The 19,464-nt window shown below is 30.8% G+C and overlaps 1 protein-coding gene across 2 annotated transcripts in view; it reads left to right on the top strand.

Moving 5' to 3' along the window:
* LOC121116018 (putative receptor-type tyrosine-protein phosphatase mosPTP-1) overlaps positions 1–19,464 on the top strand; it is a 97,372-nt gene that overhangs the window by 60,496 nt on the left and 17,412 nt on the right. For both annotated transcript variants that reach the window (XR_011779857.1, XM_071887947.1), the window contains exons 8-11: positions 129–409; positions 8,749–9,041; positions 9,925–10,090; positions 18,671–18,794. Coding sequence is in view for 1 of the 2 variants with exons in the window: in XM_071887947.1 (XP_071744048.1) it covers positions 129–409; positions 8,749–9,041; positions 9,925–10,090; positions 18,671–18,794 (864 nt within the window). In the remaining variant the exon portion in view is untranslated. The remainder of the gene's footprint in view (positions 1–128; positions 410–8,748; positions 9,042–9,924; positions 10,091–18,670; positions 18,795–19,464) is intronic.

Here is a 19,464-nt window from a genome sequence, read left to right as displayed (position 1 = left end):
TTTATTTATTTTATAAACAAAAATCTTTAAAAACAGTGATTTTATGTGTGAAAGTTATTTCGTGCCCATTTTTTCCTAAACCTGTACATTTGGTTTTCACCCCTTTTGTAATTTTTCCCCTTTTTCAGAGCCCTATTCAAACTACAAAATATGGATCAAGTCCTACACATTCAAAAATGAAGGAAAAGGCTCAGAGCCACTCTATGTCACAACGGATGTGGATTCTCCTGGACCTCCAGTCATTGTGAATCTCACATGTCAAAATGGAAACACCATGTTTTTGAAATGGCTTCGTCCCAAAGTGTATTTTCGAACTGTGGATGTGTATCATGTTCACTATAGAGTCGAGAGCACCTCATCTTGGGATAAACAAATCGTGGAGGCGGTGAACAATACCATCAATCACATGGTAAGAAACGACTATCCATCTAAATTAGACTAGTTCTTTTAGTCCAGAAATGTTTCTTTTTGTAGAAAAACAAAACAATATCAAAGTGATTTTAAGTCAAATTGATCAATGTTTGGAAGGTGCACTTACCCCTTGAAATTTCTAAACTAGTTGAAAAAATAATATTTTTTCTTGAAAGTAGCCAATATCAGACAAAACGTAGCAATTTATAATAAATAGTTATTTAAGACGAATACATGATATTTCAAAAGTTTTAATATCACTCTCCATTAAAATTAATATTTCGTGTAAAAAATTATAAATTAAGCTTTATTTTACAGCGTATAGCGCGCACTTTTTTTCCTTTATGTACCTATAAGATAAGATCTAAAGCGTTTTTTAAAGTGGAAAATTGCATATATTTGTTGAATAAATACCTGTTGTCATTCACTTAACATAGGGCATTTCTAAAAGAAGTAGTATAAAAAACCAAATAAGCAACTCATATCTTTCATGCCTTCATGCCATCAACGACTCGTAGGATGAGGATCAAATGATCGTAACTAAAATATTAACTTTACAAAATTAGGCTTTGAAACTCCATTCTTTCATTACAAACAATGGTTTTCCCCATTTTTTTTTTACGATACAATAGATCTGAGAAATTCCTTTCAACAGTTAGAATTTCTCTGTTTGTGAAAATTGCAAATAAATATTAAACTTCAAAGCAATAACGCCTATAGTTTTAATTTTGGTTGTTGGACACTTTATTTAAAGCCACGTTGCCGTACGACCACTTTGATGAATGAAATGATAAATATATTTCATGCTGTAGTAGTATTTAATTATGATATCCATTTTTGTTATATAAATTTTAAAAGAAAATTTACGCATTATTGTTAAATTGGTTTTATCTTTTTAAATTGGTGTAACATGAATGGGAATCATAATTACATCTTATTGCAGCATGAATCATCAATCCAATATTATTTTTTTATTGAATACATTCGAATGTTTAGGTGGGGGTGTCCGGGAATTACTGTCAAAACAATTTATAGATTTTGCTGAAACTTTTTATGTAGGTTTTTAAGGCTAAATAGATAATTTTACTTGCTTTTTTTTTTTTGGCTTTCAAGACCATGGTTGCCTTCAAATAACATTTTTCCAAAAACAACTTTTTTGGACGGACAAAAGACTACTTCATATAAAACAAAAAATAAAGACTATAAAATTCTAAGAATTATTATCGCTACATGTTGGAATGTATCTTTGCACACTTTTTCTAAAAAGAGATTATAAGGTTTAGAGACGAAAGAAAAAGACAAAGGATTTTGACAATAATGTGACAGTTGAGTAAACGAGACTTCAACTTGTAGATTTTTTTCTTCTCTAAACCTTATAATGGAGATTTTAAAACAGTCCAACATGCAGCGAGAATTATTCTTAGATTTATGCTCTTAATTCTTTGTTTTATAAGAAGCAGAAGAGTTGAGAATGTATTTTAATTTGGTTAAGTCCCGGCCAACACTGGGAAAACTTACTCTAGTATCTAGTATTTTCTTCAGCAAATTGCATTTGTCAAAAAAGTGGTTATCGCAATGAGACCGTGCATGGTCATTTTTGAGTTATGACAATCGGGCACTCCACCCTCGAACTAGAATATGGACAACTCGTATAAAGAACAGAAGAAATACTATTAATCATTGTATTAATACTATAATTATTTTGGAAAATATCCACTTTTTCCCTTTGACAACTGATATGCAAAAAGAAATTTATTTAGATCTTATGTTTAGTAGTCCTTCTACATACATTAACATAAAATATGAACATCATTTGATGCTTATCTGTAACTGAATGACGTCATTTCATTACCATAATTTACTAATGTTTGTATAGTTTTAATTTAATTTGTTTTTTTTTTTATTTGTAAGAAGAAAACATTTTTTGTTTCTTTCTTGGTTTGGTTGTACATATATTTAGGTTTTCTGTAAAAAATGGTTACATCTTTAAGGGGAAACAAAGAAGCAAAAAAAAAAAAGAATAGGAGTCAGTCATAAACTTCCTTGTTTCAACTCTTTTTTTTCTTCTTTTTTTGAGAAATGAGAGAGTTTACAAAGGGTTGTTAAACTTATTCCTCTTTCCATTCATATCTACAGAAATTACCCTTTATCTTCGAAAAAGGAAGAAAAAAACCTCGGATTAGTTTAATGCCCCATACAACCATATAAAAGTTTAGACATAAATATGTTTTTAATGTATTAATTAACGGTAATATATGTATGTAGTATGTTATGTTATAAAGTGTATTTTGTACTGTCTATATAGTTTAAAAGAAAAGTTTTAATGGTATTTCAAGGTACATAACATACTTATCTAGATATTATAGAAATAACCCTAAAATACGCTTTAAAAAAAGATATTTTATATACAACTTATAGTTTAATAAATAATATGAATTATGAACTATGAACAAGGCCAACAATATCTTTTCCTGTAGCACAGTTGGATAATTGAGTGTCCCATAAAATGTAGTTAGTTACAAGAAATGACCATAAAATAGGTAGGACATAAAATTTGTTTTTTTTTTATCAATGGCAAAATTGTTGAAGAAAAGAATCAAATAATACAGAGTAGTGTCGTTGCGTACAGAATGTTTTCGAATCAGTTCTGGTATCGAAATAGGTTTTTGTATTTTGATATTTTTTAACTAAAAATATAACTCCGAAATTGCATTATTGATTTATTTTGAAAAACATCCGTAGAAAAAGACCAGCTTTTCCATTGTGTACAATTTTAAAAAAAGTAAAATGATTGACAACTCTAAAATTTTTACAGGCACAAAAGATAAAAAACAATGTTATAACCAATTTAACCAATTTAATTAGTAATAGGCGATCGTAGTTTCAACAATGACCAAACTATATTGAAATGAATATAAATATAATAAATGTACTACTTGGCTTTAAAAAATTACTTCAATAATATAGTACTACATCAATCATTAACTTTTATTCACTTTGATGAAGTTAATCACATTTATGTGTGAATGTAAATTTATTCTACTTATAAACAACATCATATACATCATTAATATCACCTCCATTGATACCAAAATTTCTATAATTCTAATTAGTGTTGTATCGGTCCCAGCTTTTTTGGGTAAGTTCAGTCTAAAACAGGTCCCAAGGACTGGTCCTTATATAAAACTGGATAATATTAATTCATCATATGGAATAAACACCTACATGACATCACAAAGGATCTATTTTCCCTTATTTTTAAGGACCAAACGGAACTGACCTGGACTGGAGGCCATGGACCTAAATAAGGACCAACGCAACACTAATTATAATTTAACAAAGTAGCCAATAAGTCAATTTACTTGAAGTTCTTCACTGTGCGTTCCTCAGCAATGTTAATACACGTGTTGACACGATATCAATATTTTACCAAAATAATTATTTTAATATTTCTTAATACTTTTCTATTTAAAAATGCAAAACGAAAATGTTGTTAAAAGCACTTACAGAGGACTTTTTGTCTTTAAATACGACCAATTCCAATTGTTATGAAAAGTTACATTTGCTGCTGTAGAGTTTTGGTTATATTTAACTATATGGTGGTGTATGTACTATTCCAATCCTTAATTAGTAATGTTGTAGTTAGTTTGGATGGAAACTCCCAAGGTCTCTGCACCCTTTTTCGTCACTGATACAAGCGTGGAGGAGATTGCAGACGATTTGGCCTTTTTATTGTTGCCCCGACATTTTTACAGTTGGCAACTTGGGATTTAAAAAAACTCAGCTGTTTTTTGGCTTTAAAAAGAACCCCCTTGATTAAAATAATGAAGACAATATTGTAATTAAATGATACCGTAAGTGTAAGGTCCGCTACTAATGCTAAATTTCTCTTAGAGAAGTATCCTCAACTTAATTCAGCTTAATTTATTACCCCAAATTCTAATTTTTTTAGCTAATAAAGATAATAGATAACTCTTCTCTTTCCCATTAAGTTCAAAGCTTTTACATCCAATGATTTTAAAGATGTTGTTATTTGTTTTGTCTTTATAACCGCAATTAGGAACTTAGTTGTTTACTGCCAGTAATTTTTTCCTTCATTTTTTAGTTCCCTCTTGATGTATCATTATAACCTTTTTACTCAAGAAGAAGATGAAAGCCCCCCTTTTCTTCTAGATAGAGAAAGAGGATTAATTACCCTTCTTAAAAAAACAATGACTTTAATACATAATGGATTATTATTTTCTTATAGAAATATCATGGGTTGCAAAGATCATGATGAACCCAAAAGAAATATATATATATATAGAAACATGCTGAATATTACACATATTTAAAAAAAAAAAAAAATTTATTCACACAGATGTTACCATTTCTTTTATGGAAAACCTTGTGACATACATTCATATTTTTTTTTGAAAAAAAAATAAAAAAATGAGAGTAGCATTCAAATATATGTACATACGTATATGTAATATTTGGAGGGAAAAAAACCATACATCGAATTCGGGTTTATACTTTGTATGTAAGAGCAGGCACTCTTGGGAACGGACTGAGTCTTTAGAAATGGGGATATGTTTGAAATTATTCACAAAATCCCATATGTAAATGAGTATTTATAAATAAAACTCCGTACTCAAATAATAGAACTGCTTTTCAAAATCAAGTTGAACAATGAATAATAATACATGTCATGGATGTAGCAAGGGTTTATGACGAAAAATATAGACATTTCCTTTGAATGCATTTCGGATTAAATATTTTTGTCATATACTATATTGTATAAAATGTAAGCTGGATAAAAAATACCCAAGGAATTATTAGTCTATATACTCTTATTTAAACGTCACAGTTATTTAACCCTATAACGCCAAGCGTATTATTTATATCAGTGGTTCTCAAATAGGGGTACGCATACCCCTTGGGATATCTGAAGGCATTCCAGGGAGTACTTGAGATTTTGAAAGAATATTTTATAGGGGCGTCCAAGGGGTAGATTGGAGCTTCCCCAAATTAAGAATTTTTTTTTACTAGAAAATTTAAATTTGCCAAGTATTTTTTTTTTTTTTTTCAAAAAATTTAATATTTTAATATAGTTTTCTGTGAATAGCAATGGGTTTAAAAAAATTGCTCCAAAAAAATTAATATATGAGAATGGATATAGATTTTTGAAAAAAATTCCCCTAAATTCTAAAAACCAAGCCGCCCTTCAAAATAAAATCATGCAGACTCTCTTATCACTGAAGCTAAGTATGGTTTGTGCTGGTAAGGGGTACTTGGGTTAAATAACTATTTTATATGTGGAACATCATTAAAAAAAGGTTGGAATCCCTAATATCTATTAATTAAACAAAGTTTGTGTGTTTGTCTGTCAATGACTATTTTTGAATGTGGACTTAATATTTTAGAATTGCATGATAGAGTATTCTAAGAAATAACATTATAGTTGCAACGAGCGTGTGTAGCTAAAGTTTAAAACGTCATATTAAAGAAAAAAAAGGGAAGGAGGAGTTTTTATCTATATAATTATTAAAACATTGTTTGTATGTCTGTTTTTGGGTAATTACTCCGAGCAATAGAGAGTACTCCGGCAAGTATTTACTACAGGAGTTTGGAGTGTCCATTGGAGTTTTTTGATTATTTTTGGCTCACAAACTTTATGAATGTAATTGCAAATATATAATCAACGGTAAAATTTCATAATAAATGGTGTTGACGAAAAATTCAAGGATTTAATTTAATTTAAATGCATTTCGGATTACATAATTGAATTCAATGTATTCCAATCTTCCGAAATCTTTATTAGATAGAATGTACACAATGATATCTCTGAAGGTACCTGGAGTAGTGTTATACACATTTTTGTTATGAACACCGCGCCGGTGAGCCAATATAAACTTGTTTCCAGACTTTATTTGGACCACGACCTGAAAATTGAGGGGCTCTCTTCTAAAGGCTTTGATTTTAGATAAATTTGTGACAATATTAATATAAATGTACACTGTATTTTGTTGTTAGCTATCGATATTTATGTTTCTATCTCCTAATCCGTGATCTGAACGTTGATGGGTAGAATGATATCTTGCTAACCTGTGAACAATTTTCAAAAGTTATAGAATATTAATTCCATAGTTGGTAAGAATTAGCTAATTACTACGGATATTGAACCTTTTATTTATTTATTCTAGAGGGAAGGTTGTGAGATACACGCAAGGTATCATTAAGCTTGAGGACATATCCTTCAGATATAAGCTTTTATTTGATTGATCAAATATTTTATTATTTTTTTTTCTCAATTTTGATGAGAGTATATTTTGAGTATTATTCTATAAAGATTGAAGCTTGAAAACTAGGCCTATATGAGGTATCATTACGATTTTATTACATATATTATGTAATATTGTTATTTTATACATTTATAATTTGTGGTGTTTGTTAACTGGAACATAACGCGAAAATGCTCTATAGTGCACGCTTATAATTAATATATAATGAGAGCCAATTAATTTACTTTTAAAAAATAAGGCCCTTCCTTCATCCATATCATGGACTCACTTCTAAGACACTTACTCCTTGGATATCTTAAGGTTGTTTACTTTACTGGAGTATATCTATTTAAATATTGGAAATAATCGGTTTTGAAGTGAAATGTTGTTCGGAATTTAACTAAATTTATTTATTGTCAGTCTGAAAATATTTTTCTCCAAAATAACAAAAATTTGTGAAATATTTAATCATTAATTCTATTGGATAAAACGGTCTCTCTTAGCCCTTTGGTGAACATAATTTAACAAAAAAAAATTAATAAACTCAGAAGACATTTTTATAAAAAGACCCTGAAAATAGTAAAAGTTTATTTTATTTTTAAATATTACATCATTTACTGTAAGATGGACATAAATTTTTTGAAAAGATAAATAGGATTTTCTGAAATGTGTAGATCTAAAAATATAATATAAAATTATTTTCTAAAAATTTATGTATATCATTTAACATTTTACTAAAGCAAGGTCAATATTTTTTTCTCTTTTAATAAAAGATTCCCACGTTTTGTTTAATGAAGAAGTGAAAATATTTTTGAAAATTCAAATTTTATAAAAGTACAGAAAGAAAAGGCCCCACAAATGTATTTTTGCCCTTAGGCTCTGACAACAGTAAAATCAGGGCTGGGTAAACGTCCTACGGAGTAGTTGTCCAGAGTTTAGATTTACATTTACATTCTTTGAACTCAAATATGCATAAAAAAATAGAACATCCCTCAAATTTTGATTCTTTTGCATATTTACCCTTCATTTTTTTGTTCATACTCGTAGAAGCTATTTAGGATTAGCTGGCAAACATGTTGTGCATTCTGCATATATATATAACATATGTATGTATGCATTAATAAGGAGAATGTAAGTCCTATGAAAATATTAAGCATGGGTACTTGGCAAAGGCTTTCTTTATGGCAAGATATTTTTAAAAAAAAGGAAATGATTTTAATTATGTGCATTAAAAAAAAAGTCTAAATGTTTTCAATGAATGAGTTCTATTTTTTTCATTAACTTGTAATTGTTTCTTCTAGTCGTATCAATCTTTTTCCATCTTTCCCCAATTCTTCTACGATTGTTTACATTTTTTTAATGCAATATATATATAGAGTGAAATAAGCTTATAAAAACTAGCAGATTATAAATTCTATCGAACGATTCATTCATCCAATAATATAAATTAACAAAAAAAATATATATTGAATCCAGTCATCATCCTTGGTGCTAGGCAAATACATTCATAGTCAATTAATTCCCTGTCAAATTCATCCCCTAATATTTTACTCTCATCATGAAGACACGTCATACGTTTCATGCTTTTAAAATAGTAGGGACTGAAGATAAGTAGTGATGAATGGGATATGGATATGATTAGGTAATAGGGGACTCGGTCTTATGGTGCTTATAGAATAGAAATGACGTCATAATAAGTATTGATTGGATAAATGAATATATAATTTATGTACTACTTTGGTGTTATAGTCTGATATTTTTATTAGACAAATTAGAAAAGATCGTAATTATCTAATGATAATTTCAACCAATTGATTGACCTAACTAAATGTGTATAAAAACATATATAAACTATTTAGGTGTTCGAAAATTACAGAAAAACTTGTGTATATTATTATCAAAATGCCACAACACTCCTTTTAAAATTAATAAGTAACATATTTTCTTATTTAGTCAGCTTAAAGATGTATAACTTTACCCTCCTAAAGAAATACTTTTTTTTAAACCGATTTTGAACTCTAGTATCTATATTTGAGGACTTTGTTTATTACACAAATTTATGTATATTTTACAGATGTATCTAAACAACCTTACCACAAACAAAGTCTACGATCTCAAAATCCAAGCAGGAACGCGATCTCTCATTGGGAATAAAATCATGCATTTTGGCCCTTATTCGGAAGTCAAGCGTCTTCTTCTACAACCGGGTTGTGAAATCATTCGCTCCTTTTCCCCTTCTCGATCCCTCAATAAGGAGAATAACTCGCTGATCCTTATCAATTTGGAGGAACATTTGGGAATGATTGCTGGGGTTGTCTGTGGATCTTTTGGACTTCTCTTGGCCGTTTTTGCATTTTTATTATGGAGGTAAGTAAGACAGGCAGTTGTATCTTTATACCATGGGTTCAATTAGAGAGGAGTTTTTGGTTTTTTTGAGCCGAGTAGATACAGACATAAAAACTTTGGAATCGGACAGAACTGGGTATTTTTATAACCAAAATAATTGAAATCAAATAATTATCAGAAGTATCAAATTTTGAACTGGTTATAACGGCCCTGTTGATGATTGACAGTTGGGAAAAGAAACAATATATTATTCCATGTGACACAATTGAAGTTATTATTTTTTTGCTTCAGGACATTTCATGACGTCAAAATATTACTATATTTATTAAATCATAGCTTGAACAAACGTAGTTATATAAAACAGAGAATATTCGAAATTATCCATAAAGAGTGATGATTTTTGAACAAATACTGAGGAAAAATAATGAGAACTTGTCAATAAATAATGATCTGATTTTTTTTTTATTATTATTTTACCAGCCGAGAAAATAATTACTCGCAGGTTTCATATTTTGGGACTAATGCACGAGAATTTATTAGATTAATGTAAAGGGTGCAAGTCCGGATTTACAAGAACTATTAGGGTCCATCCTTAAGTTAAATTATATACAAAGAGACAAGAGAATAGTTACATTCCCGCCAAAATAAATTATCCTAGTTCCTATTCTTCTTGTTCGCTTTTAAAATGCAACCATAAAAGTACCTGGGTCATTGACTACATTCATAGCCCTTTATAAATGAGGGGGGTTAATTGACATCCATTGTACGAACTTGGAATTCGGTGCCTTCAAGAGGGAGAAATGGTATATTATGTATTAAAATAATGTATTTTTGTGATGGAACTACTTTACAGAGTTGCCAAATCACATTCAAATCTTCTTATTTCTTATTTTCCTTTTTTCAGACGCTATACACAAGATACGGATATTTACTATCCCAACGACAAATACTATGGGGTTCGAAAGTCCCTAGAGACTCAGGGATGGGACAATGCATCTACTCTGGAGGGAGAAATAGCTATTCCAGTTAATTTATTCTCCAAACATGTGGCGGAATTACATTTAAATCAGGTATAGTAGACATCTATGTAATCCATCTGACCAGACAATGGGAGTAGTGTTTGTTACATTTTGTATCAGTAAAAGAAGAAATAAATTAAGTGTTTGATTCGATATGGGTGTAAAAAACATACTTTTTGACACGCACGTTCCTTCTTCTTGTTGTGCGTTATTAGTAACCATTAAATTCTATGATTTATTGTGATTTAACGCAGTGGAGAAAGTTTTTTTTTTTTTTTTTGTTTTTACAAGAGGTCTTTTTAGATAGCAACAAAAAACATCTGTAAATAATTGGATCCTTTTGACTAGTGTTACATCGACTTGAACAAATATTGCCTCTGTTTAAATCGATTCAAATGAGGAATTGATTTTATCACTCAACCTCGCCAAATGATGTTTTAAGTTTCGTATCGCTACTATCCCTAAATGACTTTCTAATCAATGACCATTTATAATGAGCAGGGTTTGCAAGATCACAAGTCCGATGTCCAGTGCCTATGTACTTTTTCACTCAGACTACTAAAATTTTATATTCTCTGCTCCTGGGGCTACCTAAAAATTTACACTAGAAAATATCTGAAGAAAATGATACTGTTCACTCAACAGCAGCTGACATGATGTAAGTTGCTAGAATACCCCATTTTGGTGTTCAGTTTTCATAAAATTTTAGTTAGGGGGAAATTTCTATAATTAAAAAATGGACCTGTTCATTTCAGTTTGGGCTACCTAAATCTTAAAAGCTCTGAATCGAAGGCCTACTAGTGATTTTTAAATTTTGGAAGGCCCTATGTGGTTCTTCTAATCTCTGAAATTACAGACTAGACCATACAGCATAAATAGAGGACAAAGTTTTTCTTTAGAAGGTTCTAAGAGGATTTATGCAATATATTTTATGGTTTGTTTGTTTGTTTATTTCTTGAATCTCAAGTGTAGAGGGGCGGTTTGATTTACAATAATAAGCACTAGGGAGTCTTCTATTCAAGTACAAACTGACAGAATCTCAAATTTTTAGCAGTAAGATGAAGTCGAATTTCCGTCCAAAAATTCAAATTACTTTCTTGTGATTATTTTGTAATATAATCTTTGCTTTGAGTATAGATTTTTCACATATCATAATGTTTTTAGTCACAATTATCGTTTAAAGTTATATTGAGTTTTGTCACGATACTAGCGCCGTGCATTTGCCAAAAAGCCGTGCCAAACGTAAAACAGTATCTATAAATGTATGGTAAGGTGGGGGAGGGGGGATACAAAAGTCGTCCTTAAATTATACGACATCAGCCCCCTCAAACAATCTAAACTAATCTATAGACTAAACATATACAAGGAGTTTTTAACAAATTGCTCGATGTTACAGTTACTAAAAAATATTAGCACATTAACACAGATAAAACAAATCTAAAAATTCGCCGAAAAAATAAGTAGATAGTACTTGACTGGCATAGATACTTAAATTTGTATTTTTCTTTACATAGCATTTTCATTGAGGTCATTAATTACATCTTAATTATAGGAGAACTATTTTCGGCCCTCAAAGTTGATATTTCTACTTCATAAGATAGAAAAATTTCCCATAAATTAAGATAAAACTACATTAAATGGCTTTATGGATAATAACCTGCATTGAATTTTCCACTTGATGCCACTGATTAATAGTGATATTTGAATTAAATCATACTAATATGTAGTGGAAATCCCAAAAAATAGTTAGATTTGTAATATCTTATTCTTTTTTATTATAATAGTTAATTTGGTATCTACAGCACAGAAATTAGAATGTATAACGATGAATCAAGATATTTTGAATACATTTTAGAGTATTGTAAAACAAGGCAGTTAAGCGATCAAGTCTTTTCATTATTTGGGTCCAGTATTTTTCTAAATATTAATGAAAAAAGGGTTTTCATTCTTATAAAACTTGGTTGTTTGGGCCCTCAAATGGACGACATCAACATTGTGACGTCACGTGAAAAAGCTCTATTCCCTTTCTAATTTGTGGACTCCACTCAAGTTGCCCCAACACTACTTTCAAATCAAACTAAATGTAGCGCTATTTTGTATATAGATAATGTAAATTAAATCTCGTCAATGGGTAGTAGGTACCATTATGTAAAGGGTACAACTCAAGTGCCTTCATCATAAATTGCTCCCCGTGCACATTTTATAATGATGCAATAAAATTGATGAAAGAAAGAATGGAAAATATAAATACATAGTATAGAAAACCCATGCAGGAGGAGGACAAAGGAATAATTGGATCTTTCCTCCTCTTTTTGACGAAAAATAATAATAAATTATGTTCATTTCGTTCCAAAGTTTGCAGATGTTTTCTTTTCTTTATGATTGTTACTCTCATAATGGGTCGAAAAATGCTATACTTATACATATATAACATAGTAGGATTTACGTATTATATATATATATAGATGTTTGCCCCAACTATCGTGAATGAAAAAGAAGGGTCCATATTCATACTTATCGTTCCTGTAACTCCTTTTTTATAAGTCTAACATATGTTGGTATCTTACATACAGAATGAGGACTCAAAACTTGCTGTAACATCACTCAATTACGAATAAGGTAATTTTTATGGATTCAAGGAAGGGCAACTCAAAAGCCAATTAGTTATATGTTTATATACTTTATTTTGCTATATTTCTTATCCAATGCCTTCCCATTCAGAAGCAACATCTTTAATACACCAGCAATCTGTAGACGATAAAAGCCGCACCATTGGCCTGTCACACTTTCATGATGGCAGCTCAGAGCAAATTCAAATTTGCATGAGAGATCAGGAAGGGCTTTTTTTTAATTTAAAAAAATCCTTTGACTAAAATTTTAAGGAAAAAATCATTAGCTATTCAAAAAAAATTTTTTTTTTTAAGTCCATAGATATTCCCAAAAAATTCAAATACTAAATTTTTGGAAAAAATTGCAATAATTTATAAACATGCACAATAAATTAAATTTTTTATAAAAAATTTCAAAATTAGATTTCAAATATGAAATTTTTAGAAAAAATTTCAAAAACTCACAGATATTTACAAAATAATTCAAATATTACATTTTTTGCTCTATTGCAAAATTTTCCCGAATGAGGAAAAAAAAATCTATTAAAATCAAAAATTAGTTAATTTGGAGGGATACAGCCCCTCCAGCCTATCTTTGAGGATAGCCCTGGAGTTGTGGTAGCCATTCTTCTCCAAGAGACCTTAAACTGCAAAGCCCAGGGGTTGAGTTCAAGACGGGGTCAAATGGAGGCAGGCTAGAAGTCAGCCATATTATTTAGTTCTTTTTTGGGTTTATGGGGATGTACCTGACTTATTGATACTGTAGGAAGTCTGAATGGCGATCCAAACGGTATCTGCAGCATTCTCAGCACTAACACTGGCGTGGAGGAAATTGTACACTAGATTTTTCATCATTTATAAACATTATCAAGTGCCAATGCTTTAAGATTTTCATGTCAGATAATGCCAAATTGTGATGTGTACAAAATATTTGTAATTTGCGCTTTAATCAAAATTGATCTGCCTTGGGATGGGAACTTTCATATGTTCAAAGTAATGTAACATTATTGAAAACAAATAACAAAAGTACACCTATCCTGAAGAAGGCTTAGAATTCATGGAGTGCAAATTTAGTTTTGAAAGTTGATTTTAAACGTATTGTATCAGAGAATAATATTTGCAATGTGAAAGACGAAAACAAAATGATTATCCGTATATTTCACGGTCAAGGAAAATCAAGCTTTCTTTTTAATTTTTAAAGGGCCCCTAAAATCAACACACATTTTATAAATACTAGAAATTTTCTTATAAAGGGTTTTTCATTAACAGGGCTCACATTTTTTTTTTAAATAAAACAAAAACGGTTTGAGATATCGACAATTTCTTTATTTGCCGTTAAAATACATTTCAGTTAATTTATGAATGAAATTCGATATTGTTTGAATGATCACCATGTATACGTTTTATGAAGCCCAATCGTTGAACCCAATTTTCGACTACTTTTCCACATAAATTGGCTGAAACTGCTGCATTTTCGCGTTGAATATTTGTTCTGAGCTCTTCTAACGTCGACGTATTATTGGTGGAGACCAGGGCTTTCACGGGACCCCAAAGAAAATAGTCTAGAGGCGTTAAATCGCACGAGCGAGGCGGCCAATTGACTGTTTCATTTCTGGAGATAAGATGCTCACCAAACTTACTCTTCGATTGTAACATTTGCTGTGTGTCAAGAGTCTTGTTGAAACCACATATTGTCCAAGTCCATATCTTCCCATTTAGGCCAAAAAAAATCTGTTATCATGGGGTATTAACGATTTCCATTCACAGTAACGTGGTGATTGTCATCGTCGACGAAAAAGTGCGGCCCAATGACACCGCCAGCATGAAACCCACACCACCGTAATTTTTTGGGGATGTAATGGCACCTCATAAATCACGTGTGGGGGGTTTTCCGGCCCAATAGCGCATATTTTGCTTGTTAACAAAGCCATTGAGCCAAAAATGTGCCTCATCACTGAAGATGATTTTATATTGAAAATCAGGATCATTTTCGAATTTTCCTTCAGCCCATCATACGAATTCCAGACGTTTGAAGTGGTCAAGCGGCTTCAGTTCTTGTGTCAACTTGATCTTATAGGTGTGTAGGCCAAGATTTTTTTGGAAAATTCGCCCCAACGATGTCACAGAGATGCCCACCGATTGAAAACGGCGCGTAGAGACAAATTTGGTCATCTTGAATTGATGCGCTTGCGGCAGTAATATTTTTTATACTTCGTGCATTTCTTTGTCTCACTGGCACAGGATCATTATGTAGCGTGTATGTGGACTCAAATTTTTTCACCAAACGTTGAATTGTTGATTTTGCAGGTCGATTACGTTGACCATAAATTGGTGTTAGCGCTGTTAAAGTTTGGATCAAAGACTCGCCACTTTTGTAATAAATTTTAACAATTTGCAAGCGTTGCTCGAGTGTGTACTGCTCCTAGATGAAACTACAATTATTTTTTAGCACAGCTGTCAAAGAAACAAGAACAAATACGACGTCGTTTTCAAGACCTATCAACATAAAATGTGAGCGTTCTTATTGAAAAAAACCTATATAATAGATTTTCCTACCCTACAAAAATGTTGGTCTATAATCACATATATTTCTTAATGAATGAACATATGGCTGCCGTTTTGATAACACTACTCTAGATTATTCCAATCAGTAGTTAGCCTGGCAGGGGGTTGAGCTAGGCTACGCTTCATCACCGATGAATATTTTTCAACATAAGATAAGTTAGGACTTAGACTATAGAGAACAGAATCGGGATTCGGTGCGATACGATATTATTATCGTAAAATATTTATATAAATATTATTTAAAGCTTCAGGTTGATTAACATTTTCAATATATTTAGTTTTTAGTTCATTCTGACTGAATATCCATTGTACTATTATTATTTTTATAGAAAATGAAAGCACGCTTAATAGGGTGTCCACCAATGGGACAGTCAATAATGAACAGAGGTGTATAACATATGTCCTGGAAAGTAGGAGCAGCTTTTTGTAGTTGGAAATTTAAACAAGTTTATTTTTATTTTCTAAAGATGTCATCTTGATTATTTAATTCGTGAAGACAGAACATCTAAGTATAAGCTAATAACTAGTGGGTGTGCTCATGAAAACAAAGAATAACATTGCTCGGGAGTTATAAGTGTAAGTATTGTTGGATTTGCAGTAGAATTAAAGATCGACAAAGGAGAAACTCTTACCTATATGTTCTTACTCTATACAGAGTGGATTTTCTGGGGTTTTTTTTCCAATGAGTGCGCCATTCAGCTATAGCTATTGTCAGATGTGAATAAAATACGCCATAGAAAACAGGAGTGGCATTTTCTATTTGGCAATCTGAACTAGTAAGAGTTTGTTTATTTTATTGTATGAGGTATAGTATTTTTGTGAATACATAATTGTGGGGCAGGCATTTGGAGATGAGTATTCTTTGAAGTTTCATCCTAAAATAAGTTGTCTTTCAATGACTTCACTTTAATCCCTTTGTACAGTACCCAGCTAAGTCCCAAATGGCGGTCCTCTGATTATCTCTCGTATCCCAAGCAATAGAATTGGAAATTGAGGTTTGACTTGGGAGTAACTCCTGTCTATATCATTACAAGATATTATTGAGGGGGATAGGGGGATTTGTATTTATTTCCTTCCTTGCACGGCTGCTTGCAGCTAATTTAATAAAACGTGATGACAGCTAAGCTGCTATCCTCCGAAAAATTGTTCAAGTTGTCAGGGTTACCATGTGCATTTTTGCTTTCCTTTATTTTTACATACGTGCAGGACATGTTTAGTGTGTCACCACTGACTATGAATCTGTACCATACGATACCTTAAACTTTCATTGCCGAAACACATTTCCTACCGTACCGTTCTATATTAAAAAAATCCTTTTTTTATGGAAATAAAAATTATTAAAGGGTGTGGCAGTTAAATTTCGTTAAACATAAAGTATATCTACCAATGTATCCTCCCTGTTCAAACGGAGTCTGTTCAATATGAATTTACTCAAAATAAAGATTCTTTAGATTTTTTCAGAGCTATGATTTTCCTTCTCTAAATTATCTATATATAAAGAAAGTTGTTTTCCTACAGAAATGAAAATTAATATTGTTAATGAATGTTCGTAGTAAGTACGTAGTTTTGAACATCTTATCTCTTCCCTTTCTATAGTATTGTCTGTATACTTATGTACATTATTTAAGTAAAACATTGGGGGGCGTAAGACACATATATGTATATATTTAAGTCATGTATTATTTTATATATTTATCTTGTCCTATGAAGGTAAGTAAACATTGCTTTGTTTCTATTTTAATTTACAGATACAAACATTACTTTTTTTTTTTATGTACGATGTACATTAGGGTGGGTCTGATGCCAAAAAAAAATCATAAATGTTGAAGGATAGTGCTTGACATTCAGGGGCGTCCGCAGGGATTGGGCTGGAAGGGATGTATCCCCTCCCAAATTATGGATTTTTTCCTTTTTAATAGGAAATTTAATTTTTTGTGAATAGCTATGGAGTTTTGAAATTTTTCTCCAATAAATTCATTATAGCACTTTTTTTTTCAAAAAATTTTATATTTGAAATTTAATTTGATTATTTTTTTACAAAAAGTTTTTTTGTGAACAGTTCTGAATTTTTGAATTTATTTTCAAAAAAAAAACTAATTTTTGAGAATAGCTTTTGATTTTTGAAATTCTGAAAAACCAAAAATTTTAATATTTCAAAATAAATTTTTTAAAGGTTTTTCTAACAAATTAAAAATTTGTCAATTAATTTTTAAAATTTTTTCCCAAAAATATACTCCTGAATTTTTCTTTAGAAACATTTAATTTTTCAATTTTTTTCCAAAAACCGAGCACCCCTCCCTAAAAAAATATATATATATATGTATATAGTTCTACGGGCCCGGTCATTGACGGGTTTTTGGTACTTTATAAGGTTCTAATTAACAAATCTGTGCAATTCAATGTGGGGCATGATAATTATTTACTTAAATTCGGTTGTAAACAAAGCGGCAAACACAATTAGGTTATTATAATAAATAACACTCCTCTTGTGTAAAAAATTTTGAAAATCATAATTTTTGAAAACAAATAAGGTTATTCGTTAATATTTATTTATTTTTTTAAATTTTAATTGGAAAAAAAAAAATCCCCATATATAAAAGAAACATCCTGTCGTAATTATTAAAAAGCCCAGGGCCCTCAAAAGAAAAAAAATATGGAGGCTCCCCTGATGACGTCATAAATATATAATTTTGTACTTAACATATGCACTATTTTTGAGGCGTATTATCAATTTATATCTTTAATATTATTTTTACTGTAAATTTATTAGACCCATTCAAAAACTCAAAAGTGTCATTTTTGTAGGTTTTTATCAATCCTACACTAAAATTTAATCTGCTATCGGCTCAAGATAAATATAAATGTATTTAAATTAAATTCCATAGTTGTTATTCATTAGGACTAAATAGGCTACAAGGAAGGAGTGACAAGACGGCTGAAATAATAATAATAACAAAAAGCGTGTTTGTAAATTATGTGCAGTTATTTACACACTCTCCATTAAAAGATATTCAGAGATGGGGCTTTTTTAGAACGCGAGGAGAATAAAATTAAAATGTTTCTCTACAAAAATCCCATCCCTAAAAATTGTGCAACTAAAAATATTAACATAAGGCATGTAGACAATTTTAAACCTATCATAATTTAGTAAATAGTTTCAATACCTCAAACATCTTTCCTTTGAGTCTCTTTCATAAGGCAGTACAAAAAAAAATGTTCAGCTTGTTTGAACAAAGTTGAACCATCATCCTCACCCTAACATACATTGTATATTTATATTCACTATTAAGCAAAACAAAAGTATCTGCAAAGTTGTTATCAAGATGGACTTTTTAAAACAACACGAGGAATTAAATAATATTTCATATTCCAGAATATCATATATTTACGTAAAAGTTAATCTCCATAATTATTTCTTTTCTCTTTACTTACACCAATGGTTGTTGTATCAATGTAGAACGTGGGATTTTATAAGGAATATGAAGAAATCCGTGCAGTCAGCTGTTTGGATGAGTACAGCACTGCGGCTTCCATTGCATCCGAGAACCTTGATAAGAATCGATATCCAAACATCCTTGCATGTAAGTTATTATTATTTGGGATGGGGTTCAGGTATTTTATTTTTCGAACTGAAAGTACTCAGGTCATTCAACTGCAGACTCGATTAGACCTGGATATTTCAATAACCACGAGTAGTGTTGTCACGGTAACAACATTTTTTTACCGATTCTACTACCAAAATTAGTATCAGGATGTATATCCTTTGTGGACTAAAATATAGAACAAATATTTAGTGATAGTTCAAATACACTTACAGAGGCGTCCGCAAGATCTTTGTTTGGGATGATGACAGGGGATCAACTCAAAATTTTACATTGTTTTAAATACATCAGTACCCGGAACCACAATAGTTCCGGTGTACCGAAGAAGTGCAGAATAATGCACTAATACAACTAAATTTCTTTTGACTGATGAACACAGGTTCCAGAAGAGGAAGGCCATTGTCCCCTCCACTTTAGAAGACAGTATCAATCAAAAGTTACTTGACCATGTTGCTGTCTATTTATTTATTGCGTTATTCTTATAAACTGCCTCCCTCCTCAACTTTTAACCAGGTTCCGGCCAAAGCTATAAAAAGTGTCCAAACGCCATATTAGATGGAGTAGATTTTCTTGGCTACGAGAAAATATTTCCCCCCTAAAGATACTACGTATAATTTACCACAGATGGCGTTACTTTACAACTTTCCCT

The sequence above is a fragment of the Lepeophtheirus salmonis genome, chromosome 4, assembly GCF_016086655.4.
Source record: "Lepeophtheirus salmonis chromosome 4, UVic_Lsal_1.4, whole genome shotgun sequence".
NCBI lineage: Eukaryota > Metazoa > Arthropoda > Copepoda > Siphonostomatoida > Caligidae > Lepeophtheirus > Lepeophtheirus salmonis.
Note: the sequence above shows the minus strand (reverse complement) of the source record. Positions and strands in the feature narration are given on the sequence as shown.